Source organism: Oenanthe melanoleuca, chromosome 11 (genome assembly GCF_029582105.1).
Source record: "Oenanthe melanoleuca isolate GR-GAL-2019-014 chromosome 11, OMel1.0, whole genome shotgun sequence".
Lineage (NCBI taxonomy): Eukaryota > Metazoa > Chordata > Aves > Passeriformes > Muscicapidae > Oenanthe > Oenanthe melanoleuca.
The window spans coordinates 6014282-6036194 of record NC_079345.1 but is presented as its reverse complement, the minus strand read 5'-3'; the positions used below and the strand labels follow the sequence as shown (position 1 = coordinate 6036194).

The 21913-nt window shown below is 58.6% G+C and overlaps 1 protein-coding gene across 4 annotated transcripts; it reads left to right on the top strand.

The window, feature by feature from the left end:
• Window positions 1-434: 434 nt before the first annotated feature.
• NDRG4 (NDRG family member 4) lies at window positions 435-19354 on the top strand. Of its 4 annotated transcripts, XM_056500994.1 has the most exons (17): window positions 435-515; window positions 4158-4249; window positions 4677-4724; window positions 11127-11232; window positions 12390-12510; window positions 12782-12844; window positions 13041-13101; window positions 13395-13481; window positions 13578-13634; window positions 13957-14060; window positions 14546-14602; window positions 14699-14750; window positions 15282-15329; window positions 15569-15604; window positions 15808-15859; window positions 16402-16440; window positions 17055-19354. In XM_056500994.1, exons 1-17 carry the CDS (start codon window positions 479-481, stop codon window positions 17207-17209), a joined length of 1215 nt encoding a protein of 404 aa, XP_056356969.1. In that variant the 5' UTR covers window positions 435-478; the 3' UTR covers window positions 17210-19354. The 4 variants fall into 4 exon arrangements, with proteins under 4 accessions (XP_056356969.1, XP_056356970.1, XP_056356972.1 ...); XM_056500995.1 differs by lacking the exon at window positions 16402-16440; XM_056500996.1 differs by lacking the exons at window positions 435-515; window positions 4158-4249; window positions 4677-4724 and adding an exon at window positions 8815-8909.
• The last annotated feature ends 2559 nt before the right edge of the window (window positions 19355-21913 follow it).

Genomic DNA, 21913 nt, shown 5'->3' with positions numbered 1-21913 from the left:
CACAGGGACCTGTTGGACCTATTGGCCATCACGGTCGCACTCTGGGATCTACCTGGTTCCCTACAGGGTGATGTGTGTCCCCGGCAGCCTCCATCCCCCGTGCAGCCCCCGCAGCCCCAGCGCTGCATTGCTCCGTGTGCCCCCCGCAGTCTCCATCTCCCGTTCGCTCCCGCCTCCCCCAGCACCGCCGTTCTCCTGCTGCCCCGGTTTCCCATCCCGGCCCCGTCCCTCCCCTCCGGCCCCGGCGAGGGGAGGAGGATCCGGCCGGCGGGGCCGTGCCCAGCCCAGCCCCTGCGCCGCCCCGCGCACCTCGCACCGGCACCGGCACCGGCACCGGCACCGGCACCGGCTCCGCTCCGGCACCGGCTCCGCTCGGCTCCGCTCCGGCACCGGCTCCGCTCCGGCTCCGCTCGCCCCCCGCCGGGGCCGCCGCCGCCGCTCGCAGCCGGCCCCGCCCGCCGGGACCCGCCGCCCCGGCATGAAGGTGCTCCGGCACAAGATCGAGCTCCTGACAGGTACGGCCGTGCCGGAACGGGGGGCGTGCGACCAGCAGGGGCCGTGGGGTGATGGGGCCGGGGGCGGCGAGAGCCCTCGGCCCCTGCTCGGAGATGGAGCTGCCCTCCGGCCCCTCTCTGCTCAGGTGTGGGCTGCCGGCTCGGCTCCTTCTCGGGGTCCGGGAGGTGATGCTTGCTGCGGCGGGGAAAGCCCGGCCCGGGGGTGCTGGGGGAAGGGGAAAGGAGTCGGCAGCCCCCTGGCAGAGGGTCCGCCCGGCAGACAGGGGGGTGGGGGTGCCCGGGGATTGCCGGAGCATCCCTGCGGTGCCTCCCGCTCCTCAGCCAGCCTCCCCTGGGAGTCTCCCCGCTGCCCCGGCGAGCGCGCTGGGCTGCGAAGGAGGCTGCTCTTAGCAACAGCCGCTGCGAGAAGCCTGAGCCCCAGAGAGCCCCCAGGGAGCCCCAGAGAGCTCCCCGAGAGCCCGCTGCTGCCACCGCCACCCCAGACCCTGCTCAGCCCGTCAGCGGCACCGTGTCCCCGGCCTGGCGACTGTGGCTGCCCGGTCCGGCACCCCTCAGCTGGACCACGCTGTCCGGCGGCTTTGTGGGGGCTGCTGGGGGCAGACCTGTGTCCCTCACGGGTTCAGAGAAAGCTGTGGGTGTTCCTCCTGCACCGGTGGAGCAGGATGTGGCCCAGGCTGTGTCACTCTGTGGTTTTCCTTCACCCCATCGTGCTCCCCCATCGGTTCTGCTCGGGGGGCAATGCTGCGGGCACACGGCCGTGGCTCAGACTGAGCTGCAAGTTCCCTTCCTCCCTCTTCCAGCCTCACTGAAGGCTGCCTTGGCTTCGCTGCCTGGCAGGGGCCAGCCCTCACTTCTCCCGATTTGTCTGCCTCAGTCAGCCCCAGGTATCCGTGCCAACATCCTGTGGGCAGCACCTCCGTGCCAGGGCAGCACACAGTCCTCAGCCTGGGGACTCCTGTGAGACTGAGGCAGCATCTGAGGGATCCCTGCCCTGTGACCAGCTGTGCTGCCAAGTGGGAAATGGAGCTCACAGCCTTGTTGTGATCATGATTAATAATAATAATAATAATAATAATAATAATAATAATAATAATAATAATAATAGTAGTGCTATAAGCTGGTTCTCCTCCAGTTAGCCAGCAGCGGGCTGCAGATCCCCGGGGAAGGTAAGCCAATGTGGCTGTCCCTGTCCCCATCTATATACACAGTGCCAGGGCCCTGGTGGGGCAGAGCACTAGTCCCAGACAGAGCACTTATGTCCTGCTGGGTTTGGAACTGATTGAGAATTTGGGAAGAGACATGTCCTGGCTGTGCCTAGGAAACTGTGGCACCACACTGGGAAGGCAGAGTGGGAGCAGAGATGGGTGTGTTTGGGGTGGTACCCTGGGAAGTGGAGCATTGGGGTGAGCTGCAAGGAAAAGGGCTGGGCACATTACCCTGGCATAAGATGGGAGCCAAGTTGTTTAGGGTAGGACACCTGGAGCTGTGGCTTCCTCACCAGCCCTCCACAGCAAGAGTGGCCCAGTGGGGCAGGGTGAGACTGCCCACAGCCCCACAGCTACGCTGCCAGGAGCAGGGACGAGGGTTCCTGTGGGGTGGCATGGGAAGCAGAGCACCCAGGGAAGGTGCAGCATGGCTGTGACCCTGCTTACTGATCCCTGACTTACTGATCTCTCCTCTGTTCCCACACTCAGCACCACTTTAGGACACTGTCCACCCCGTGCTGGGGAGGATGCTGGTTGGTGCAGGGCTGAGCCAGCTTTCCCCCCACCACACAAACAAGGTCACGGGGCCTTTCCTTATGGCTCAGCCACCCTCCCTCCCATATTAGCTGCAGGCTGTAATTATTAAAGGCATTCACCATACACTGAGTGCTGTTCCCAGCCACCCTGGGGCCGTGGCCACACGGTGGGTTGGTGTGCTCAGCGTGGGACACTCCTGCTCTTTTCCAGACCCAGCTATCGGTGAGGCTCAATTTTCTCCTCTTTTTCTCCCCTGGGGCTGTGGGGCTGCTCAGTTGGTGGCTCTGCAGGCTGTGTTGGCTCGGCTGTGCTGGCAGGCTGTCCCTGTGCACAGAGCCATGTCCCCAGCAGCAGCAGCCCAGCCTGGAGCAGTGTGCCCCTCACTTGTGCCTCTCCATGGGGCTGATGGCACCTCTCAACATCCCCTGGGCAGGGGGTGGCACAGAGACTCCTGGTGCTGGGTGCCCTGGGAATCTCGAGAGGCTTCTCAGTGGTGTTTGTCCCTCCAAGCAGCTCTGGATTATTGGATGGCTCCCAGGGAGCAAGGCAAAGTGCCATGTCTGCAGAAAGCAGGTAGCTGGCACAGCCTGCTTGAGTTTTGAATGGAAAACCCGGTCAGAGGAGCAAAACCCGACTTTGGAGAGGAGTTTATGACCAGCACCTACATTCCTGGTGGCCTTCCAATATTCGTGGCATTTCTTGGCCTTTCCACATCGTCAGCCTGGACTGATCTAGGTTTGGAGGTGGATGAAGTGTGAAGCAGCTCAGCCAGGGCTGTGCAGATGGAGGGGTCTGTGTCTGCTGGGGTGCTCCTACAGCCCAAACCATCCCCATGTCCAGGGAGATTGCACAGGGAGAGACAGCTGAGGGGACGTGGGATCAGTGCTGGCCCATCTGGAGAAGCAACAACTTGTCTGAAGGCTTGGTCTTGTGGAAAGAGTGAAAAGAAAGGCTGCAAAGGCAATGCCAGAGACCTGGATCCTGCTTGTGTGCAGATAATCCCCTGGCACTGGGACTTGCCAGCTACCCATCCCATTTAAACACAGGGAGCCTGGACTGTTCCCTGTGTCCCCATGTCTTTCACCTTCTGTGTGTAGCCAGCTGCTGATCTCCTTGCTCTGTTTTGCTCTCTGGGCTTGTGCCTGGGGTGTTTTTAGAGATGCCAGTGCTGGTTGGGGTCAGCAGCACACAGTCTCACACCACTGCCAAGCAGCAGCTCTATGGAGAAGTGTGTCCCTCCAAGTTGTGGGGCTGAGGTACCGACTGGCCAGTACCTGATCCACAGACAAGGAGAAGACTTTGGGAGCAAAGGCTTCACATTTGGATTTCTTCCATCATTGCTATGCAAACTTCAGGCTGTCTCTCTGTTCTCTTTCTGCTTGGAACATCTCTCTGATTCCCAGCATGGCTGAGAAACATCACCCCTCATTCTGCCTATGCAGGGAGATCTCCCTCTGTCCCGTTCATACCTCTCTACAGCCTAAAACTGGCTGAAAATTTGGATTTTCTGTCTTTGATGCTCAAAGCTGGGGTGGGAATTTGGATGTTCTTGCTCTGGTGCTTACTGAGGTGACCAGCATGGACAGATGAGGCTGGTCCCTCGGTTTGCCCAAGATCATGTCCTGGAGATAGGTTTGTCCTTAACTGGGAGAACTGGACCTGGGTAGGAGCTGGGAGCTCATCTAGGCACTGTCTGCTCTGTGCCTGCTGCCAGCTCCCAGCAGAGGGGCTCACTGCAGCCCCTGGACAAGCTGAAGCACCAAGTCCCCATAGTGGATGGGTGGAGTGAAGCTGATTTGGGTCCCATCCCTATTGGAAGGGAGACCCATGGGGATGTGGAGGGCTGGGACAAAGAGAACTGAGGCAGGAGCTGCCCTGACATCTGCCTTGCCCTGGGCAGGGCTGCTGCTGCAGGAGATGACCATGGCAGGGCTGCACGAGCTGCGCTTCACCGAGGAGAAGCCGCTGCTGCGGGGACAGGACGCTGAGCTGGTGAGTTTGGAGCTGGCTCTGGCTCCTGCATGTGGGGCACCAGGACACAGGGGCTTGGGAGGGGTTGTGTGCTGGCACTGGCATGTGTGTGGTACTCTGTGTGTGTGTGCTGGTTTTGGGGGCACATTTGTGGTCCTCAGTGTGTGCGTGCTGGTGGTGATGAGCGCGCGTGGCTGAGCGCAGGTTCAGGTTTGGTGGGATGATGGGTGTGTGTGCAGAGGTTGTACATCATGCTAACACACACCTGTGTGCAGGTAACACACACACCCGTGTGCAGCTGTTGTGGAGGTGTGTGTGTGTGGGCTCTGTGTCCCCTGCAGCCCCGGGGAGTGGGTGCCTGTGGTGTCAGGGGGCTTTGCAAGCTGGATGGGAGGGTGCTGCAAATCTGAGGGGTGTCCCTGTCCCTAATGGCTCCTTCTCATCCCAGGAGAACTCAGGAGATGTCTTCCTCTCCACTGTGGACACAGACTGGAAGGTAGGACCAGCCGTGGGAGGTGCTGCCCACCCCTGGGTTTCACATGGAACAGCAGCCTGTGCCTGGGGAAGGCTGGTGGTCACTGAGTGGACTCAGAGGTGTTGCTGTCCCTTTTTTGTGGGGATGCAGTGCCTGGTCAGTGACTGCACATCCATCATGGTCCTTGTCAGGAGGGGATGGGGGATGCTGCCTGGCATCTCTGTGCTGGCACTCGGATGTGGCTGGTGGGCACTTGGCCATGGGCTGGGGACAAAACCTTTAAAACAGGCAATTTCTTCTCAGGAAGGCTGAGCTGCTTTTCCAGCCCCTCTACCATTGCCATGGCAATGGTTTCCCAGGCAATGCCAGCTCCCTGCTTACATAAGGATGTTTGAAAGCCTCTTTCTCCTTTGGAGGGCTGGGGCATTGCCCCCTATACCACCCACCACTCCTGGAGAACAGGGTCCCTCTGCTCCCTTGGCTGCCACCTTCCCATCTTGTACCTCCGTTTCTACTCTCCAGAGGAGCCCCAGTTCTGGGATTCATGGGAGCTCAGCTTGTGCCTGGCTCCCACGTTGGTCTGCATCACTCTCTTACTCTGCCCAGGCTCATCCAGCACCAGGCTCCCTCTGTGGGGACCAGGGTGGGGAGGGAGGGTAGTGGGGCTTCCAGCTTACTGCCTTCCCTCTCCCAGAGTGTTCCCCTGCCAGGGGACACCAGTGATTGACTTCAGGTTCTGTGCTGCCACTTTGCCAGCAGTGGGACCATGGGGAGGATGGTCTTGAGTGGTGATGGCTGAGCCCTTGCAGGTACAGCACTGGAACAACAGCACCTGTATGACAAAATAAATGTGGATTTCATTATTCTGGGATAAGGGCAGGGGAGCACCCTGTTTTAGCAGGGCCCAGATTTTGGGGCTGGCTCACTCAGTATCTGCCACCCATGTGGCTGGGAGGGAGCAAGGCCTTTGGCAGGGTGCTGGATGGTGGCTCAAGAGTGATGTGTGGTTCACAGGGTGGGACATATCTGATGGCCCTCTCAAAAGCCACAAAATAATTTAAATGCTGCCCTCCCCAGCAGCTGTAGAGCTGGTGAGGTGTTAGGGCTGGGAGCAGCAGGGTGTGCAGGGCTGGGCTGCTCTTTGCTCTGCTTGCTCAGGGCTTCTGCTGGCCACTGGAGGGGAAACCAAACCTCCTGGTGTCACCAGAGTGAGAGACAGGAGGGAAAGGGAGGCGAGGAGGGGAGGGAGGTGACAGTGCCAGGCTGCCCAGAGCTCTCAGTAGCACCAGAGGCACCAGAATAGCTCTCACTCAGCTGTGCTGGGTCAGGGCTTGGTTGGCACTCAGGGGATATTAAAGAGCAATGACCCTCCCAGGACAATTGTGTATTTCAGGGGCTGGCCCATGGTGACACGAACTGTGCCCCTGGTGGTGCCCAAGTGCAGCAGTTCTGGACTGCAAATGCCACAGGGATGCCACCTCCATGCCCTCAGGACCTAAAAAAGGAACTGGGCAATGATCAAGGCAGCTTTTCCCAAGCCAGCCAGACCCCGTGTCCTCTTGGTTCCCCTCCAAGAGCCTCAGGGTAGGGATGGGCTGAGTTTCCTGGGCTATGCCAGGGCAACTCCCTCCTTTTCTCCACTCTGACATTTGCAAGTTGGTGCAGTCCAAAGTCTGGGGGCTTTGTGCTATTCTTTGGGGAGATCTTACCCAATTTTCTAGGCTCACCTTCTTGGGATAATCCAATCCAGCTCCCAGCTTAACTCTTCACTGTCTATCTGCTTCTCCCTCCAGCCAGTCTTTGATGGGATGCTCATGCCTGGTTGGGACAGTGGGGAGACTGGGGAGTCCCCATTTCTGCCACCAGCCAAAGTAAAGCCCTTGGGACATAAGCCAAGGTGCAGCAGAGCTGGGGGCTGGTGCCCTGGGACCTGGGTGCCCTGGATCCTGCAGGAGGTCTGGGCCACTTGCCAGGCAAATGGGCTAGTAGCCAAGGCAGTGGCAAATCCCATTTGATGCTATTCAAGCAAAGTCAGCCTTGCTCAGCCCTCCCATCTCCCTGAAGCCTTTTTGCATTCACCTTGGCTCTTCCACCCCTTCTGTCTTCTATTAACCACTTTCTGTCTTTTTTTGTCCCTCTTATCTCTTGTGGTTTTTTTTCTGGGGACTGTGGCTGTCATGGTCTTTGGCTCTACAGGCAGCAGGGCTAGGGAAAGCAAAAATAGCAGCTGGAGTGCCAGGAACCATCTGGGAACTGGGCTTCCCCATCACACACGGTCCTTCTCTCACAGAGGTGTCTCTTTCCAGGCCTGGGTCAGAGCTCCCCACAGGACAAAGCAGTGAAGAGTAAAGCCTCTCTGGTGGAGGCAGTGTGAATGTCATCCCTCTGCCTGTCTGTCCTTTCTCCCATACCCTTTTGGCTGTGCAGCCCTGACTTGTTTGTAGGACATGGCTTTCAGTGGGTTTCTGAAAGGCATTGAAGGGACTGTGGGACTCCTTCTCTATCCACGATTGCCCAGCTTTGTGCCAGTCATGCCAAGCTGGGCAGTGCTGCTGGGCTGGGCAGGAGCAGGCAGGGGGAGGGCACCCACAGGTGTGGGGGTGTGTCAGGTGGGGGGTTTGGGGCTGTGGTGGCAAGAGGCCTCGTTGGAATCAGGGAAGAAATCATCTGCCTGCACACATGTGCACATGGGAATACTCACACATGTGTGTATGCACACAGCATGAGTCAGTCCAGGGACACGATCCAACCCCCTGGAGCTGCTGGATTGTCCTTCCTTCTGCTTTATTTGCCTGCCCAGGTCAGGGCTGAACCCTGCACATCCCCTGTGTGCCATCATCCTGCAGCAGCTGGGCTGAGCATGCTGCTGGGTGAGGTGACACAGGTGTCTGGGCAGTGTTTAATGTGCACATGTGTGTGCCCCTCTGTGCACATGTGTACAAGGCTCTGCAGGTGTGCAGCTCGCTGTGCATCCACGAGCATTAGTGATGCTGAGCACAGGGAGGAGGATGCAGCAGGTGTGCTCCTGGTAAGCACATGACCATGACATACATGTACAGGAACATGTGCTGACACACACAGGGCCTGGCCTGGGGGGCATGCCACAAGCATTCTGTGGGATGCATGTGCTTCAGTGTGGGCATGGTATTAATTTTTCCAGTTTTTCCACTGTCAGGCATGGTTTTGCCCAGCCCTGTGTGTGTGTGTTGGTACGTTTTCCTGTGCATGTACACACGTGGCCATGTGCCCTTGGCAGAGCACGCCAGCGTGTCCCTCTGCTGGTTTTTGGGGTGTGCCTGTGTCCATCTGTGGCTGTGTGTGCTGCCCTGTGTGTGTGCTGGGCATGGCTGCAGGGCCTGAAGGGTTTTCTCGGTGTGCTCTCGGTGTGTTCTCTGTGTGTTCCCAGTGTGCTCTCGGTCTGTTGGTGTATTCTTGGTGTGCTCTCTGTGTATTCTTAGTGTGTTCCCGGTGTGTTGTCGGTGTGCTCTCGGTCTGCTCTTGGTGTGTTCTCGGTGTGCTCTCGGTGTGTTGTTGGTGTGTTGTCAGTGTGTTCTCGGTGTGTTGTCAGTGTGTTCTCGGTGTGTTCTCGGTGTGTTCTCAGTGTGTTCTCTGTGTATTCTCGGTGTGTTCTCGGTGTGCTCTTGGTGTGCTCTCCGTGTGTTCTTCGTGTGTTCTTGGTGTGTTCTCGGTGTATTCTCTGTGTGTTCTCAGTGTGCTCTCTGTGTGCTCTCGGTGTGTTCTCGGTGTGTTCCCGGTGTGTTCCATGGGGCTGGAGCCAGGTGTGCGTGCACAGGCAGCGCTGCCCCATCCGCGCTGGGGGATGCGAGCCCAGACACCCGCCTGTCTCCGTCTGCCCAAAGAGGGAAGATGGAGAAGGTACCGCGCGGTGCCAGGCGTTTTTCCTTCATAAACAAGGGTATTTGGGGCCAATTGGAGCATGAATAATTCCCGCGGCAGCCAATGGCTGAGTGCTGGCTCCATCGCGGCGCTCGCCTGCAATGGAGGCCAAACCTGCCGAGGGGGAAGGGCGAGGGAGGGCTCAGCGCAGGGCTGGGGCTCCGCTATAAATGCGGGCGAGGGGCTGAGCCAGCGCAGAGCTGCGTTTCTCCCCGCCGCTGTTTCACCGTGCCCCGCTCCGGCAGCTGCAGCTTGGCCCACTGAGCATCCCCGCCCGCAGTTCTCGCCATGCCGGAGTGCTGGGATGGGGTAGGTACCGCCGTGCCCCTGCTCGCTGCCCTCCTTCCCTCCCTCTCTCTCTCCCCAGGTGTTTTGCCCCAGCGTCTCTCCTGCTCATCTCTGCGCCCAGCAGGGCTCGCCGTGGCTCAGGCAGGCATTGGGGCAGGGAGGACGCGCTGCTGGGGAGCCCTTCCTTGTCCCAGCCCTGCTGCCGCATCCCTGATGTGCTGCAGGTTTTGGGGACGCATTGTCCTTGAGCGTGTCCTCCCCGAGCCGGCAGGGATGCTGTGCCAGGCTGAGGCTGAGCTGTGGCCCGTGCTGGGGCTGTGTGCCTACGGGGGCACGCTGCCCCTTGCCCACGCCCTGAGCTGCAGAGGGAGGGGGTCTCTGGCTGTTTTGAAGCAGCCCCTCAGTTGCTTTCTGGCCTCTGTGGTGATGGAAACACCCGATGGCAACAGGCTGGTGCAGAGGGGGCGAGTGAGGTGGGAGCACTGCAGCGGTGAGCAGGTAGCCTGGACAGGGATGGGCTCTGTCAGACACGTATGGGTGCTGAGACCCCCACGGCCCTCCTTGCTAGGGCTGTGGATTGTCTGTGCTCCTCTCTCCTTGCTGCCTGCATCCCCTGCATCTCCTGCATCCCAAGGCTCTTCCCCAGCGAGCATCCCTGCGGCAAAGGGCAGGGCTGTGGTACCCAGCGGTGCTGCAGAGGCTGCACCACGGGCAGGATGTGCCTGGATTGGTGGGGGGCAGGAAGGAGCAGTGCTGAGGATGGATCTGCTGCCTTGGGCAGGTGATTTTGGGGTGGATTGAAAGCTGAGCTGTTGGGGCTGTGATGGGGACCACGGGGATGGTGACGGCAAGGAGGCAGCTCTGAGCCCAGGACCTGACCACAGGGACGCCTCCTGGTCTGTGACCTTGGGCCAGGCCCTTCCTCTGCCTCAGTGTCCCAATCTGTTGTTGCAGAGAGATGTCACTGCTCATGAACTTCTGCCTGATGCAGCTGCAGGGGGTGGAGGAACAGCTGTGGATAGGGGCTGGTGTCAGGGTGCCCTTGGGAGGAGCCAAGAGATGTCTGCACAGAGCCCTGGATCTGCTTTTGGCCACCGTGCTCCCCCAGGAGCGCAGGTCTCAGTGAGGGGAGGCACTGCAGTCAGGAGACCCTGTCCCCAGGCGGTTCCTCCCAGCCAGGCCCGTGTCCTTCAGAGTCCTTGGTGGCGAGGAACCCGCGTGAGCATCCACGTACCTGCTCCCTCCCACAGCCCAGCCATGGGGCTGCCAGAGCCAGCAGTGATGCTTGGGCACCCTGCCATCCTCCCCTGCCCTGCCCTGCTCAGCACATGATGCTCCTGCATCCAGCAGATCCCAGCCTCGAGGTCACTGCTGCTGGACTGGCTGGCAGGCACGGGCATCTGGAGGGGACCTCTGGTCCCTTGTCCTTGGGGAGCACCTGGGCTCAGTTTCCTGTGCTGGCTGGGAGAAAGGGCCAGGATGTGGAAGGAAAGGAGCCCTCCTAGACAGGAAAACTGAGGCACGGGGTAGTTTTTTTTCTCTGTATAGGGGCACTGCCATTTCAGACCAGGGGTTTTAAAGTTACTTCAGCTGTAATTTTGGGATCAGGTTGCAGCATTTCCTGGAGTGCTGTCCAGGGTCTGACCTCTGCCTGTTTGTCCCAGATACATGGAATCTGCACCCAACTGGGCCATGCTGTGAATCCCTACTCTGTTGCCAAATTTTTCTCAGTCTCAAGCCCTTGAAGATCTCCTCTTCTGTCCTGTGGTCTACCTGTCCCATCCTATTATCTGTCTCTCTCAAGCCCTCTTGGATCCATCCCTTGATACCATCCTGTGATCCCATTCCATGATCCCATCCCATGATACATGTCGAATCCTGCATCCTGTGATCCTATCCAAAGTCTTCCCTTCCCCTTCCCCTTCCCCTTCCCCTTCCCCTTCCCCTTCCCCTTCCCCTTCCCCTTCCCCTTCCCCTTCCCCTTCCCCTTCCCCTTCCCCTTCCCCTTCCCCTTCCCCTTCCCCTTCCCCTTCCCCTTCCCCTTCCCCTTCCCCTTCCCCTTCCCCTTCCCATCCCCTTTTGTATTTTTTTCCTGGGACAGCTGCTCCTCTTTCCCATGTCGTCCCCCAGGACCCAGCCATGTGGGGAAGTAGCAGTGAAGGGTGTGATGGTGGGGCAGGAGAGGATGCAAGGATGTCTTAGGGCAGGTGGGCATCACCCATCTCTCCTCTTCCCCAGGAACACGACATTGAGACCCCCTACGGGCTGCTGCATGTGGTCATCCGGGGCTCTCCCAAGGGGAACCGCCCGGCCATCCTGACCTACCACGATGTGGGCCTCAACCGTGAGTGCTGCTGGGCTGGGCTGCAGGGCAGGCAGGGCTGAGCCCCAGGCTCCACGGGCTGCCAGGACATTGCCCCTGGCTCAGCTCCTCTGCCTGCACCCATGGCTGCACCCAGGGGAGTTTGGGTGCTCAGCTGGACACAAAGCCCAGGCCAGGCACAGCCAGGAGTGCTCGGCCACCCTGGTGCTGGCTGCCTGCCTGCCCACACCAGGCAGGGATGGGACATGGGGGATGTTGGGTTGGTCCTCACTGCTGCTGCCAGCCCGTTGATATTCAGAGCATGGATGCAGCTGGCAGCAGGGCACAGTGGGGAATAAAAGAGACTGGGAATAGCAGGGAAGGAGGGACTCTGAGCTGGGGCTCTGATGTGGAGATGCTGTACTTTCTGTCAGCCCTGGACCTGCACCCCAGAGCCTGTTCTGGGCTGTCTCTCCAGCTGAGCCAGGATCCCCAATTCCCTGCGAGCTGGGAGAAGCATCTCCGCTCGGCTGGCGGCTGAGGCTGAGTCACTGACATGCTACATGAGCTGTGTCACCATTGCAGCAGCTCTGGCTGTTCAGCTGCACATCACACTGGCTGCCATGGGCCTTACAGCCTGTCTCACCCCACGCTTTGGGAGGGGTGTCCAGCACTGATGCCAAGGGACAGGACCCCTCCAAGCCCCAGCAATGGTGGGGTTTTGTTCACAGCAGCACTGGGGATATTTCTTTGACTCTTTCCAAGCAGGGAGATTGAGCTGTTCCTCAAATCCTGTGTTTGCTTGAGCCCTTTCTGGGGATTTTGGACAGGGCTAATACCCCAGGCTGCTAATCCTGCTGCCCACTGGGTGGTCTTGCAATCCTGGGCTCTGCACTCCTCAGTCCCACCTTCTGAGGCTCCCTAGTGAGGTCACCCCAAACTCCTCATTCTTCTGTCTGTGTCTGTCCATCCCCATGCCTCCTGACACCTGTAGGCATGCAGCCCTTGCTAACAGTAGCTGTGGTCTCTGCTGTGATGACAAGGAGCCTGGAGGGAAGGGGATGGGATGGTTTTGGTGGCATGTCACCTCATGGCTGAAGGGCAGTGGGAGGGTGGTCAGCTTCTGCCCATGCTCCCCTGGCCCACCAGGCCCCAGTTCTGGTATGTTTTGTCTCTGATACCCACCTGCCCTTTGACAGACAAGCTTTGTTTCAACACCTTCTTCAACTATGAGGACATGCAGGAGATCACGAAACACTTTGTGGTGTGCCACGTGGACGCTCCAGGACAGCAGGCAGGAGCCTCACAGTTCCCTCAGGGGTAGGTGCCAGCTGCAGGGGCTCACTGTGCCTGCTGGGATGTCACCTCCCTGCCTCTTGGGTTGTTGCTGCCTGGCAGCTGTGCCCTGCCTGGGGGTCTTTCCAAACTGTGCCAAAGCCTGTGGCAGACAACTGGCCCAGGGTGGTCAGTAGGGTGGTTTGCAGGTGGGTGGCATTTCCCTGCCCATTTCAAGCAGTCCAGTTGCCCTGTCCCAGGCACTCTGCTCTGAACAGGTTCCATAACCACCATCCTGTGCCTCCCTGTGCCACAGGTACCAGTATCCATCCATGGACCAGCTGGCTGCCATGTTACCCAGCGTGGTGCAGCATTTTGGGTGAGTCAGCCTCTCTTCCACCGCTGCTGGCTGAGGGTCCTGGGCAGGGAGATGGACAGATGGACAAGGTTTGGGGCTTACAGGGCTGTCCCTATAAGCTGGCATCCTGCAAGACTTCTTGCTGTGGGTGGAGGGGTGTCCCAGGGACCGTGTTGGAGCCCACTGTCCCCTCATATGGACCTCTCCATATTTCCAGGTTCAAGTACGTGATCGGGATCGGTGTTGGGGCAGGAGCCTACGTGCTGGCCAAGTTTGCGGTGAGCCTGGGGCTGGCATGGGCTGGCCTTGAGTTGCTTGTACCTGCTGTCATTCCAGGGCATGGGGAGGAGCAGGAGCTGATACCTCCAGACAGTCTGTGTTGCTGCAAAGGCTCCTGGAGGGTTGGGGGGCCAAGGCCACAGTGGCTGGGCAGTCTTGCCACAGGTCTCCCATTGCTCCCAGGACAGGGTCACATCAGCTCCATGCAATGCCTGTGCAGTGGCTCTGGTGGGAGGCTGCTCAGGGCACATCTCCCCTCCCCTCTGAGCCTCTCCCCTCTTGCTCACTGCAGCTCATCTTCCCTGACCTGGTGGAAGGGCTGGTCCTTATGAACATCGACCCCAATGGCAAAGGCTGGATTGATTGGGCAGCTGCCAAGGTGAGCAGGGCCCTGACCCCTCCTCCCAGTGCTGGTGGCTTCCTGGGGCGGGAGGCAGCCCTGGCAGTGCAGTAACTCCCTGTGCTCCCTCCACAGCTCTCTGGCCTCACCAGCACGCTGCCGGACATTGTCCTGTCCCACCTGTTCAGCCAGGTAAGGACTGTGCATCCTCTGGGCCCCTGCCACCAGCCCCTGGCCCAGCATCCCAGCTGCCAGGTGCCACAGTGCCACTGGACCTGTCCCATGTGCAGAGTTGGGCTCAGTCAAGCCCTGCCTGGTCTGAGGCTTAACCTTGATGAGTGTATGACTTGTGCCCATGTCCTGGCTGGCTGTGCTGCCTGCAGCACCACTGTGCCCAGCTGCACTGCCCAGCATCCTCCTCCTCATCTGTGCTGGCTGGCATGGCATGGGCAGGACTGGGGGAGCAGGGTGTGTCCCCAGCAGCTGCCCTGATCTCCATCCCCTGCTGGCACAGGAAGAGCTGATGAACAACACGGAGCTGGTGCAGAGTTACCGGCAGCAGATCGGCAGTGTGGTGAACCAGTTCAACCTCCAGCTCTTCCTCAACATGTACAATGGGTGAGTGCTCCAGTGCTGCTGGGCTGTGTCCTGTCTGTGCTAAGGTGAGGGGCTGCAGTGCTGGTGGGTGGCTCTGAGGTCACTGTTGGGTGCTGTCATCACCCTCCAGTGCATGCAGGCAGCAGTGCAAAGTTGTCTGCCACTGCTGGCTGGGGATGTGGGAGTGGTGGTACCTCAGCCAGAGCATTGCCATGTCCCAGAGCCCACCACCATGGGTACACATTGCCACATCTCCTCCTGCACTCCTGCACAGGCCTGGGAAAGGGGGCAGAGATGCTGTCCCATGCATGCAGGGGGCTGGGAGCCCTGCCACTCTGCTGGGTGCTGCATTCTGTGGCACAGGCTCTGCACAGGCTGTGGCACAAGGTGCCAGGACAGCGGGGCTGGGTGCGGCTTCTCAGGGCTGGCAGTGGCCTGATCGTTGTGCTGTGGCATCGGTGGTGGCACCTGCCCATGAGCTCACCCTGGCCTTTCTCCTCCATCAGCCGCAGGGACCTGGACATCAACCGGCCTGGGACTGTGCCCAATGCCAAGACACTGCGGTAAGAGTCAGGCCAGCAAGGCAGAGAGGGGTCCCGGGTCAGTGGAGTTCACTCAGAGCAAACACTGACCAGGCCCCTTTCTCCTCTCACTTCCAGCTGCCCCGTGATGCTGGTGGTCGGAGACAATGCTCCTGCTGAGGAGGGGGTGGTGAGTGACGGGGCAGAGCTGCAGGGTGGCAGGCGGGCGGTGCCCACGCACATGTTCACTGCCTGCTCAGACTCACAGCACTCCTGGGGCTGTGCTCGTGTGCAGACCTGCCTGCTCCTGTGGGCACCTGTGCACGTGCAGCTGCCTGTGGTTGCCACACCTGGAAAACTTCCCCTTCTTCATATGCCAGATGTGCTCACGCTGTCACGCTCAGATGTGTTGGCACATGGGCACACTCCCTGCTCGGCCACGTGCACCCACACTGCTGGCACACTTGTGTGCGTGCACAGAATGCCTCATTGGTCCTCTCACCTCCCATTCCACTCCTCATCCTTGCCCAGACTGACAGGAGGAAAGTCCCCTCTGTCCCATGCCAGTGGATGGTGGTCCTGCTCCCCTAGTGCCCTGTCTGCTCCTGGCTGGGGTGGGATTTGCCAGCTGGAATGCTGTGGGTCAGTGGTGGTACATATGGACAATTTCTGCTTGGCTCCCGGCTTCCTAGGGTGCTAATATCATCTCTTCTGCTCACAGGTGGAGTGTAACTCCAAGCTGGATCCCACTAACACCACATTCCTGAAGGTAGGATGCTGGCACGGGTCAGCAGGGAGGTCCCTGCTGCTTATGAACCGCCCCATTGCCTTCTGCCCAGAGCTGCAGAGTGTTCCCATCTCCCCATTCTAGGTCCATCATGGCCCTTGAAGCTGGGGCTGTATGGGGAGAGCAGGGTGACCCCAGCAGTGGTATCCTGCCAGCGGGTACTGGGGGATGGTGGGCAGTACAGGAACCCTCCCAAACTAAGCTGGACCTTCTCTTTGCAGATGGCTGACTCTGGTGGGCTGCCCCAGGTCACACAGGTGAGCCCTCACAGCTTCTCCAATTACCTGGGCACACTGGGCCCTGATATTGGTGCTGTCCTTGGCTAGCTAGGAATGGGCTGATAAGGGCATAGGGGTCTTACACTGGGGTTACCAGAAGCTGCTTGGGGCTGAGAGGGGATCTCAGCCTCAGTGCTGCCTCAGCTCAGCTCAGCTCAGCTCACCCTGCTCTCTCCCTACAGCCAGGAAAGCTGACTGAAGCCTTCAAGTATTTCCTGCAAGGCATGGGCTACAGTGAGTGCTGGGGCTGGGTGTGGGTCTGTGTGTGTGTGCGCCAGTGTGCTGACCTGCTGCAGGTCTGTCTGTCCGTGTGTCCACAGGGCCGTGGGGGGTACAGGCTACGTGTGTGCACAGATGTGTCTCCAAGGGCTCTGTGTGTGCATATGTGTGTGTCAGGCTCCCTGTGTAGGTGTGCATGTGTGTGTGTGGGCATGCACGAGCAGCAGCTGTGTGTGCGCAGCAAAGACAAGCAGAGCCCATGTGCAGAAGTCTGTGCATGTGTGTGTGCACAGTTTATGACCACGTGTGTGTTGTGTGTGTGTTAATATCTGTGTGTGCATGCTTGCAAAGTCCATGTGTACATGTTGTACGTGTGTGTGTGTGTGTGTGTGTGTGTTTGCAGGTCTGTTGCACATGTATGTGTGCAGTCTGTGTGCACAGGGACAGCTCCGTGTGCAGGCACACGTGGGCTGGGCAGGGGCTCCTGGCCCAGCAGAGCGGCCAACAGGGCTGACACTCTCTCTCTGCCCTCCCTGCCCTTCTCCTGCCCCTGCCAGTCACCCACCTGAAGGATCGCAGGCTGAGTGGAGGCACAGGTACCGCTCAGTGCCCGCTGCTGCATGGTGCCTGCCTGGCCTGTGCCCTCGAGCTGCCTGGGCACCTTTGGGAGCAGCCTGGGTGCAGGAGTGGCCCTTCCCAGCTGGATGCCCACTGCCTCGCTCTGCTTTGCCTGAGACGGCTCCCTGAGCCAGGGCTGGGGGCTGAGAAATGGCATTCGGAGAATTCCCCCTCCCTGCAGGCACAGTCTTGGGAGTGTGCCCACTGTGCCCTCCTCCATGTGCACCAGGAGCTGTGCCCACTGGCCATCCTGGCTGGGGGAGGGTGTCACCTTCCCCGCACACCCTGGGCAGCCAGGGGAGCTCTGATCCCAGCTCACTCCTTTCCTGGAGCGTGGTCATCAGGGGTCCCCACTGCCTGATGCCCAGAGGTTGCATGCCCAGGAGCGAGCCCGGTTCATCCTGCCCCAGAGCACCCCTGCCCTGCTGTCCCTTACCAGCCTGGAGCTGCTCATGTTGTCACAGCCCCGCTTGCTGCAAGCTTGTGCCCAGGCTCGGTCGCATCGGGGGCAGGGCTGGTGGCAGTGTTGGCTCAGGCCCCTCAGGTGTTCAGAGGCTCTGAGCAGCCCGGCCGTGTCTCTGTGCCCGTGCAGTGCCATCTGCCAGCATGACCCGCCTGGCGCGCTCCCGCACGGCCTCGCTCACCAGCGCCAGCTCCGTGGATGGCACCCGCCCGCGCGCCTGCACCCACTCGGAGAGCGCCGAGGCCATGGGGCAGATCAACCACACCATGGAGGTCTCGTGCTGAGGTCCGTGCCCGCCGCCGGCGTCTCCTTCAGAGCCATCTCCCATCCGTCAGCATCCCGCCAGCACCCACCCGCCCCGTGGACATCCTCCACCAGGGCCCTCGCTTCTTCGGGGTCAATTTGTCTTCTTTGCCGTTGGCCTCATCCCCTTGTCTGGTACAGGAGAAGGAGAGGGGCTTCGTCCAGCAGTCACACATGGTTCTGCATTGGTCCTCACCCTCCCTAGCGTCGGCTTGGCCCCGGCTTAGGAGGGTGGGTGGCAGGGGGACAGGGCCAGGATGGGGTAGCAGGGTCAGGGTGGTGAGATGGGGACAGGATGTTGGGATGGAATGATGGGATGGGACAGCACGTGGAGAGGACACAGGATGTAGGTTGGTCTTCCAAGTTCAACTGATGGCTGACCAAAAGGAAGACAGGAACAGGGAGCAGCGCTTACTGGGAGGTCACTGGTCTGTTCCTAGGGATGCAGTTTTCATTTCTCCCTGATGGCACTCTCTAAGGAGAGCTAGCACAGGATCCCCCAGCACACCCAGGACTTGCTACCCCAGAGCTGGCTGAGCCTGATGAGAAATCACATCCCAAACTGTCCTTTTGCCCTAGTTATGTACCCTGAGGGCTGCCCTGGGGTAAGTGAAGAGGGGTCAGCCCTATTCCAGAAGCTATAAGGGCAGGAGGGTGGCATGAGTGTCCCCCTGCCTCTGCCCTCACCAGTGGTGGCACTTCCTTCATCCCTTGTTGCAAGAAGGGCAATTACCATTTGCCACCAAAAATGCACTGGGGAGGGGGGAATGAGCTGGCTTGGCCACTGCCACACTGACAGTTTTACTCCCAGCTCTTGGGCTGAGCCTGCCAGGGTCCAGAAGCCACTGTTGTAGGGGATGTCACACAGCAAATCCCACCTCAAATTTTGCCACAGCCTGTGGGTGTCATCACGGAGGAGCCGTTAGCAATAAGATGAGACACTCCCCCCCGCCATGCTGGGGAGCCCTCAGCACCCTCTGCCCGGCAGCGTGCCTCACTGCAAGGTGCTGGCAGTGAGGGGTGACCCATGGCATGTGGGGAGCACTCCATGGTCTGGCTCTGCCCACACAGCTGGCAGACCCACCATGGCTCCCCAAATCCACAGCCCCACCTCCAGCACTTTACCTGTGCACTGAGCAGGGCGTCTCTCAAGGGCTTGGCTCCCCCCGGGCCGTGGGGCCCCAACTCCAGGCGGCTCCTGCCTCTCACACTCGGCATGGAGACCCTGTCATTGCATAACCCCAGTGATGGCCAGAGCAGCAGTGCCCAGCCCCTCCTGCGCCTGCTGTGAGGCACAGGTAAGGATGGCCCTGGCTCTGGATGGGTGCTCAGGTGTCTGTAGGTGGTCCATGAGCAGGGACCCCACCAGGTGCCACCCTGGGCGAGCAGAACCAGCCCGCTGGAAGCAGGTCCCCCCCAGCCCCACAACAGCATTCTACCCTCAGACCCCATCCCTGCTCCCCAGTGAAGGGCACAGAGGTCCTGGGGCTCCCAGCGGGTGTATGAGGGCTTTTGGCCCTGAGACCCGTGCTCCACCCAAACCCTTCCATAGTAAAAGGCCACCCCAAAACACCAGTGTCCCCCTTTGTCCCCCACTTTGTTCTGCTGTGTGCTTCCTTCTTGGTGTGACTGAAAGCTACGTAGCTCCTTTTTATGGTAGATACCGCTGCGATCTCTTGTTTTCTCAGCGTGTCCTTCCAGATGATATATATATATAAATACCTATATATAATATATATATAAGGGTTTGCCCAATCTCTGACCTTTTTGGGTTCACTCCTCCTTGCATTCTTGTCCAAGCAGTGCCGTGTGGTTTCCCTGGAGGTGGTGTGGCCGTGCTCGCCTTCAGTTCCTCACCTTGGTTTTGTTGGTTGGTTGGTTTGGTTTTCCCTGGTGGTTTGTTCTTTTGATATTTGTTGGTTTTCCTTTTTTTTTTTTTTTTTTCCCAGTCACAGCGGAATTTAACACATTTTCCTGTCTGAGTGCAGCCTGGTTTTGTCACGGCGGCATCAAGGCCGCAGCACTCGTGAGGCAGCAATATGTAAACCGGATTTAACTAACCTGTTGCTGTAGAGAGGAGTTACTGTGTTGGAAATAAACCAACTAACTAATAAAGATGTTAAGAACCTGCTGTGCTCTTTACATTATGCTGCAGGGAAATGGGTCTGAGCCTACCTGGGGCCTGCCTGCATAGACCTGGGAGGACAAGGGGGACACACTTGCCCACTAGAGAGGCCAGGACCCCAGGGTGCACATGGGGGAAAGCTGTGGGGTGCTTTGGCTTTGGGGTAGCCACAGGCAGGCTGCCCTATATGTAAGAGTGGATGGAGGCTGGAAAGCTGCGAGTTGTAGCCCAATGGGGTTGGATCCAAGGAGTGTCCACTGGGGAATAAAAGATATGTGGCTGCACAACTCTGGGGATGGTCCTTGGGAGATTCAGCTCCCTATCCACTGCAAGGACCCCTGTTTGTCTCCCCATCAAGATCTGAGTGTCCCAGGCCATAGCCCTTTTCAAGAGCATGAAGTCCTACCTGGGAAGGATGCTCTCCCCAGATCCTAGTCCTTGTCCCTGCTCAAGTGTGTCAGTGTCTGCCTTGTGCTGGGTCACTCCAGACTGGCCCCAGTCCCTGCAGAGGGGCCCAGAGCCAAAGCATGGGGACAGTGTGGCTGTGTATTCCACACTCATGGTTGCCTGGGGTAGGCAGAGAAAGCCTGGATGTGTGGGGAGGGAATGCAAACAGCCAAGGCTGAGCTGAGGTGTGGGCAGGGAACCCCAGAGCCTTTCTTGGCTGGTTTGGTTCTGCTGGTCAGGGTGAGCCTCACTGGGGGGATGGGGTACACTGCACACACCCTTATCACTGAAATGCAGAAATGCTGCTGTATTCATCCACGACATAATGCAGACTTTATGCTGAGCACATGGCTGGGATAGGATGTCAGACAAATGATTTCCACATTCCCACTGAATGCAATTCACAGAGTGCTGGATGCTGAGTACTGACAGACTGCAACAGGAAGAAAACTAACGACTCCATATCCCTACAGTACTACTGCTAGATTAAAACTCTTTTTCTGTACTTCAGATATGAGCCTAAATAATCTGTTTTCTTGGGACCACGAGTTAGTTACCTCTTCTCAGACCAGAAGCAAGTATGCCACTGAAGCTTCTCTTCCCATATGTTTACCAAGGAAGTACAGTCACAGCTTTTTTTTAATACTGCCAGTAATACTTGCATGAGAACAGGCTGTTGATGGTGTATGAGTTTTTACCTCTAGCAGGAGGAGATAATTTAGTACGTGCAATCCCTTGGGGGAACCTGCAAAGCAACGGGAACAGCAGGGCAGAAAAAAAATTCAGGCTGCTTTTTCTGGCCAGATATGGATGCTATTAGTGGGGAGGGAACGATATAGGTCAGTGTCTCAAATAGTGCATGAAAATTCGATTTAGAGGGCTGGAGCCTGCGGTGCATCTGTGAGGCTGCACTGCCACCTGGTGCGTTTTGAAGTGCTCACAGCCTCTGCCCAGCGCCGCCTTCGCCTTGTTTTTTGTTTAAAATATCTCACCGAAGGACAACAATGCTGTTACAACCTCTTGCTGTTGGGTTTGGTTATGTAAACAGATAGGAATGTGACAGCACACAGGCCTGGGAATCAGAAGCAGCTGAGCAGTGGCGACATGATTTCCCTGCCATCTGTCACAGCTGCTCAGGGGAGAGCTGCCAGGACAGCGTTACTGCAGGTTAGTGCCGACCCACTGAATGCTTCAGCCTTTGCAGCTGGCTGTGTTGTGTCACCATGTGAGCCGGGCTTGGCAAAGGTCGCTGTGTTTGTGCCTTCGAGCAGGGGAAGCAACCTGCAAGGGCTCAGGTGGGTGTTAGCACAGCCAGGTACTTCTCTCCAGCCAGGTCTTCCTCAACAAGGATCCCTGACTAATGAGGAAGAGTCTCATCCCTGAGATGAGGTGGTGACAGCTAAGGGCAAAAAGCTTAAAGAACAGTTCATTTCCCATTGCTTCCCAGGGCCTTGCTGTACTCACTCCTCTGAAAAGAGAGGGCTGGAAGCACCTATTGCCCTGAAAATCACACAACTGCTCAGATGGGAAGGAACCTTTGGAGATCATCCAGTCCAATCCTGTTCCAAGGCAGAGTCACCTGGAGCAGGTGGTACAGGAACTGTCCAGGTGTGTTTTGAATGTCTCCAGAGAGGAAGAATCCACAACCTGCCTTGGCAGCTGTTCCAGAGCTCTGCCACCTCCATGTAAAGAAATTTTTCCTTATGTTGAGGTGGGACTTGTGTTTTACTTTATGACCATTGCTCCTCGTCCCACTACTGGGCACCACACAAAAGAACCTTGCACCATCCTCTTGGCACTGACCTTTGAGATATTTATATGCATTAGTGAGATCCCCTCTCAGTCTTTTCTGCAGGTTAAACATGCCCAGCTCCCACAGTCCCTCCTCATGAGGGGCTCCAGACCCCTCATCACCTCTGTGGCCTCCGCCGGTAGCTCCTTTTATCCCTACTGAAGAACTGGACACTGCACTCCAGATGTGCCTCATAGGGCTGAGCAGAGGTGCCTAAACCCTTTCTACTCCCGTTCCGAGCTCAGCCGGGGTCCCTCGCGGTGTCCACCCCTCAGTGCCCGCAGCACTCGGGAACTACAGCTCCCGTGGTGCCGCGGGGCC

Excerpts from the sequence above, each read along its gene's own strand:
- NDRG4 (XM_056500994.1), top strand. The coding sequence starts at position 479 with ATGAAGGTGCTCCGGCACAAGATCGAGCTCCTGACAG. Across the intron at positions 15,860-16,401 it reads CCTGCAAGGCATGGGCTACA|TCACCCACCTGAAGGATCGC; the intron begins GTGAGTGCTGGG and ends TGCCCCTGCCAG. Across the intron at positions 16,441-17,054 it reads CAGGCTGAGTGGAGGCACAG|TGCCATCTGCCAGCATGACC; the intron begins GTACCGCTCAGT and ends GTGCCCGTGCAG.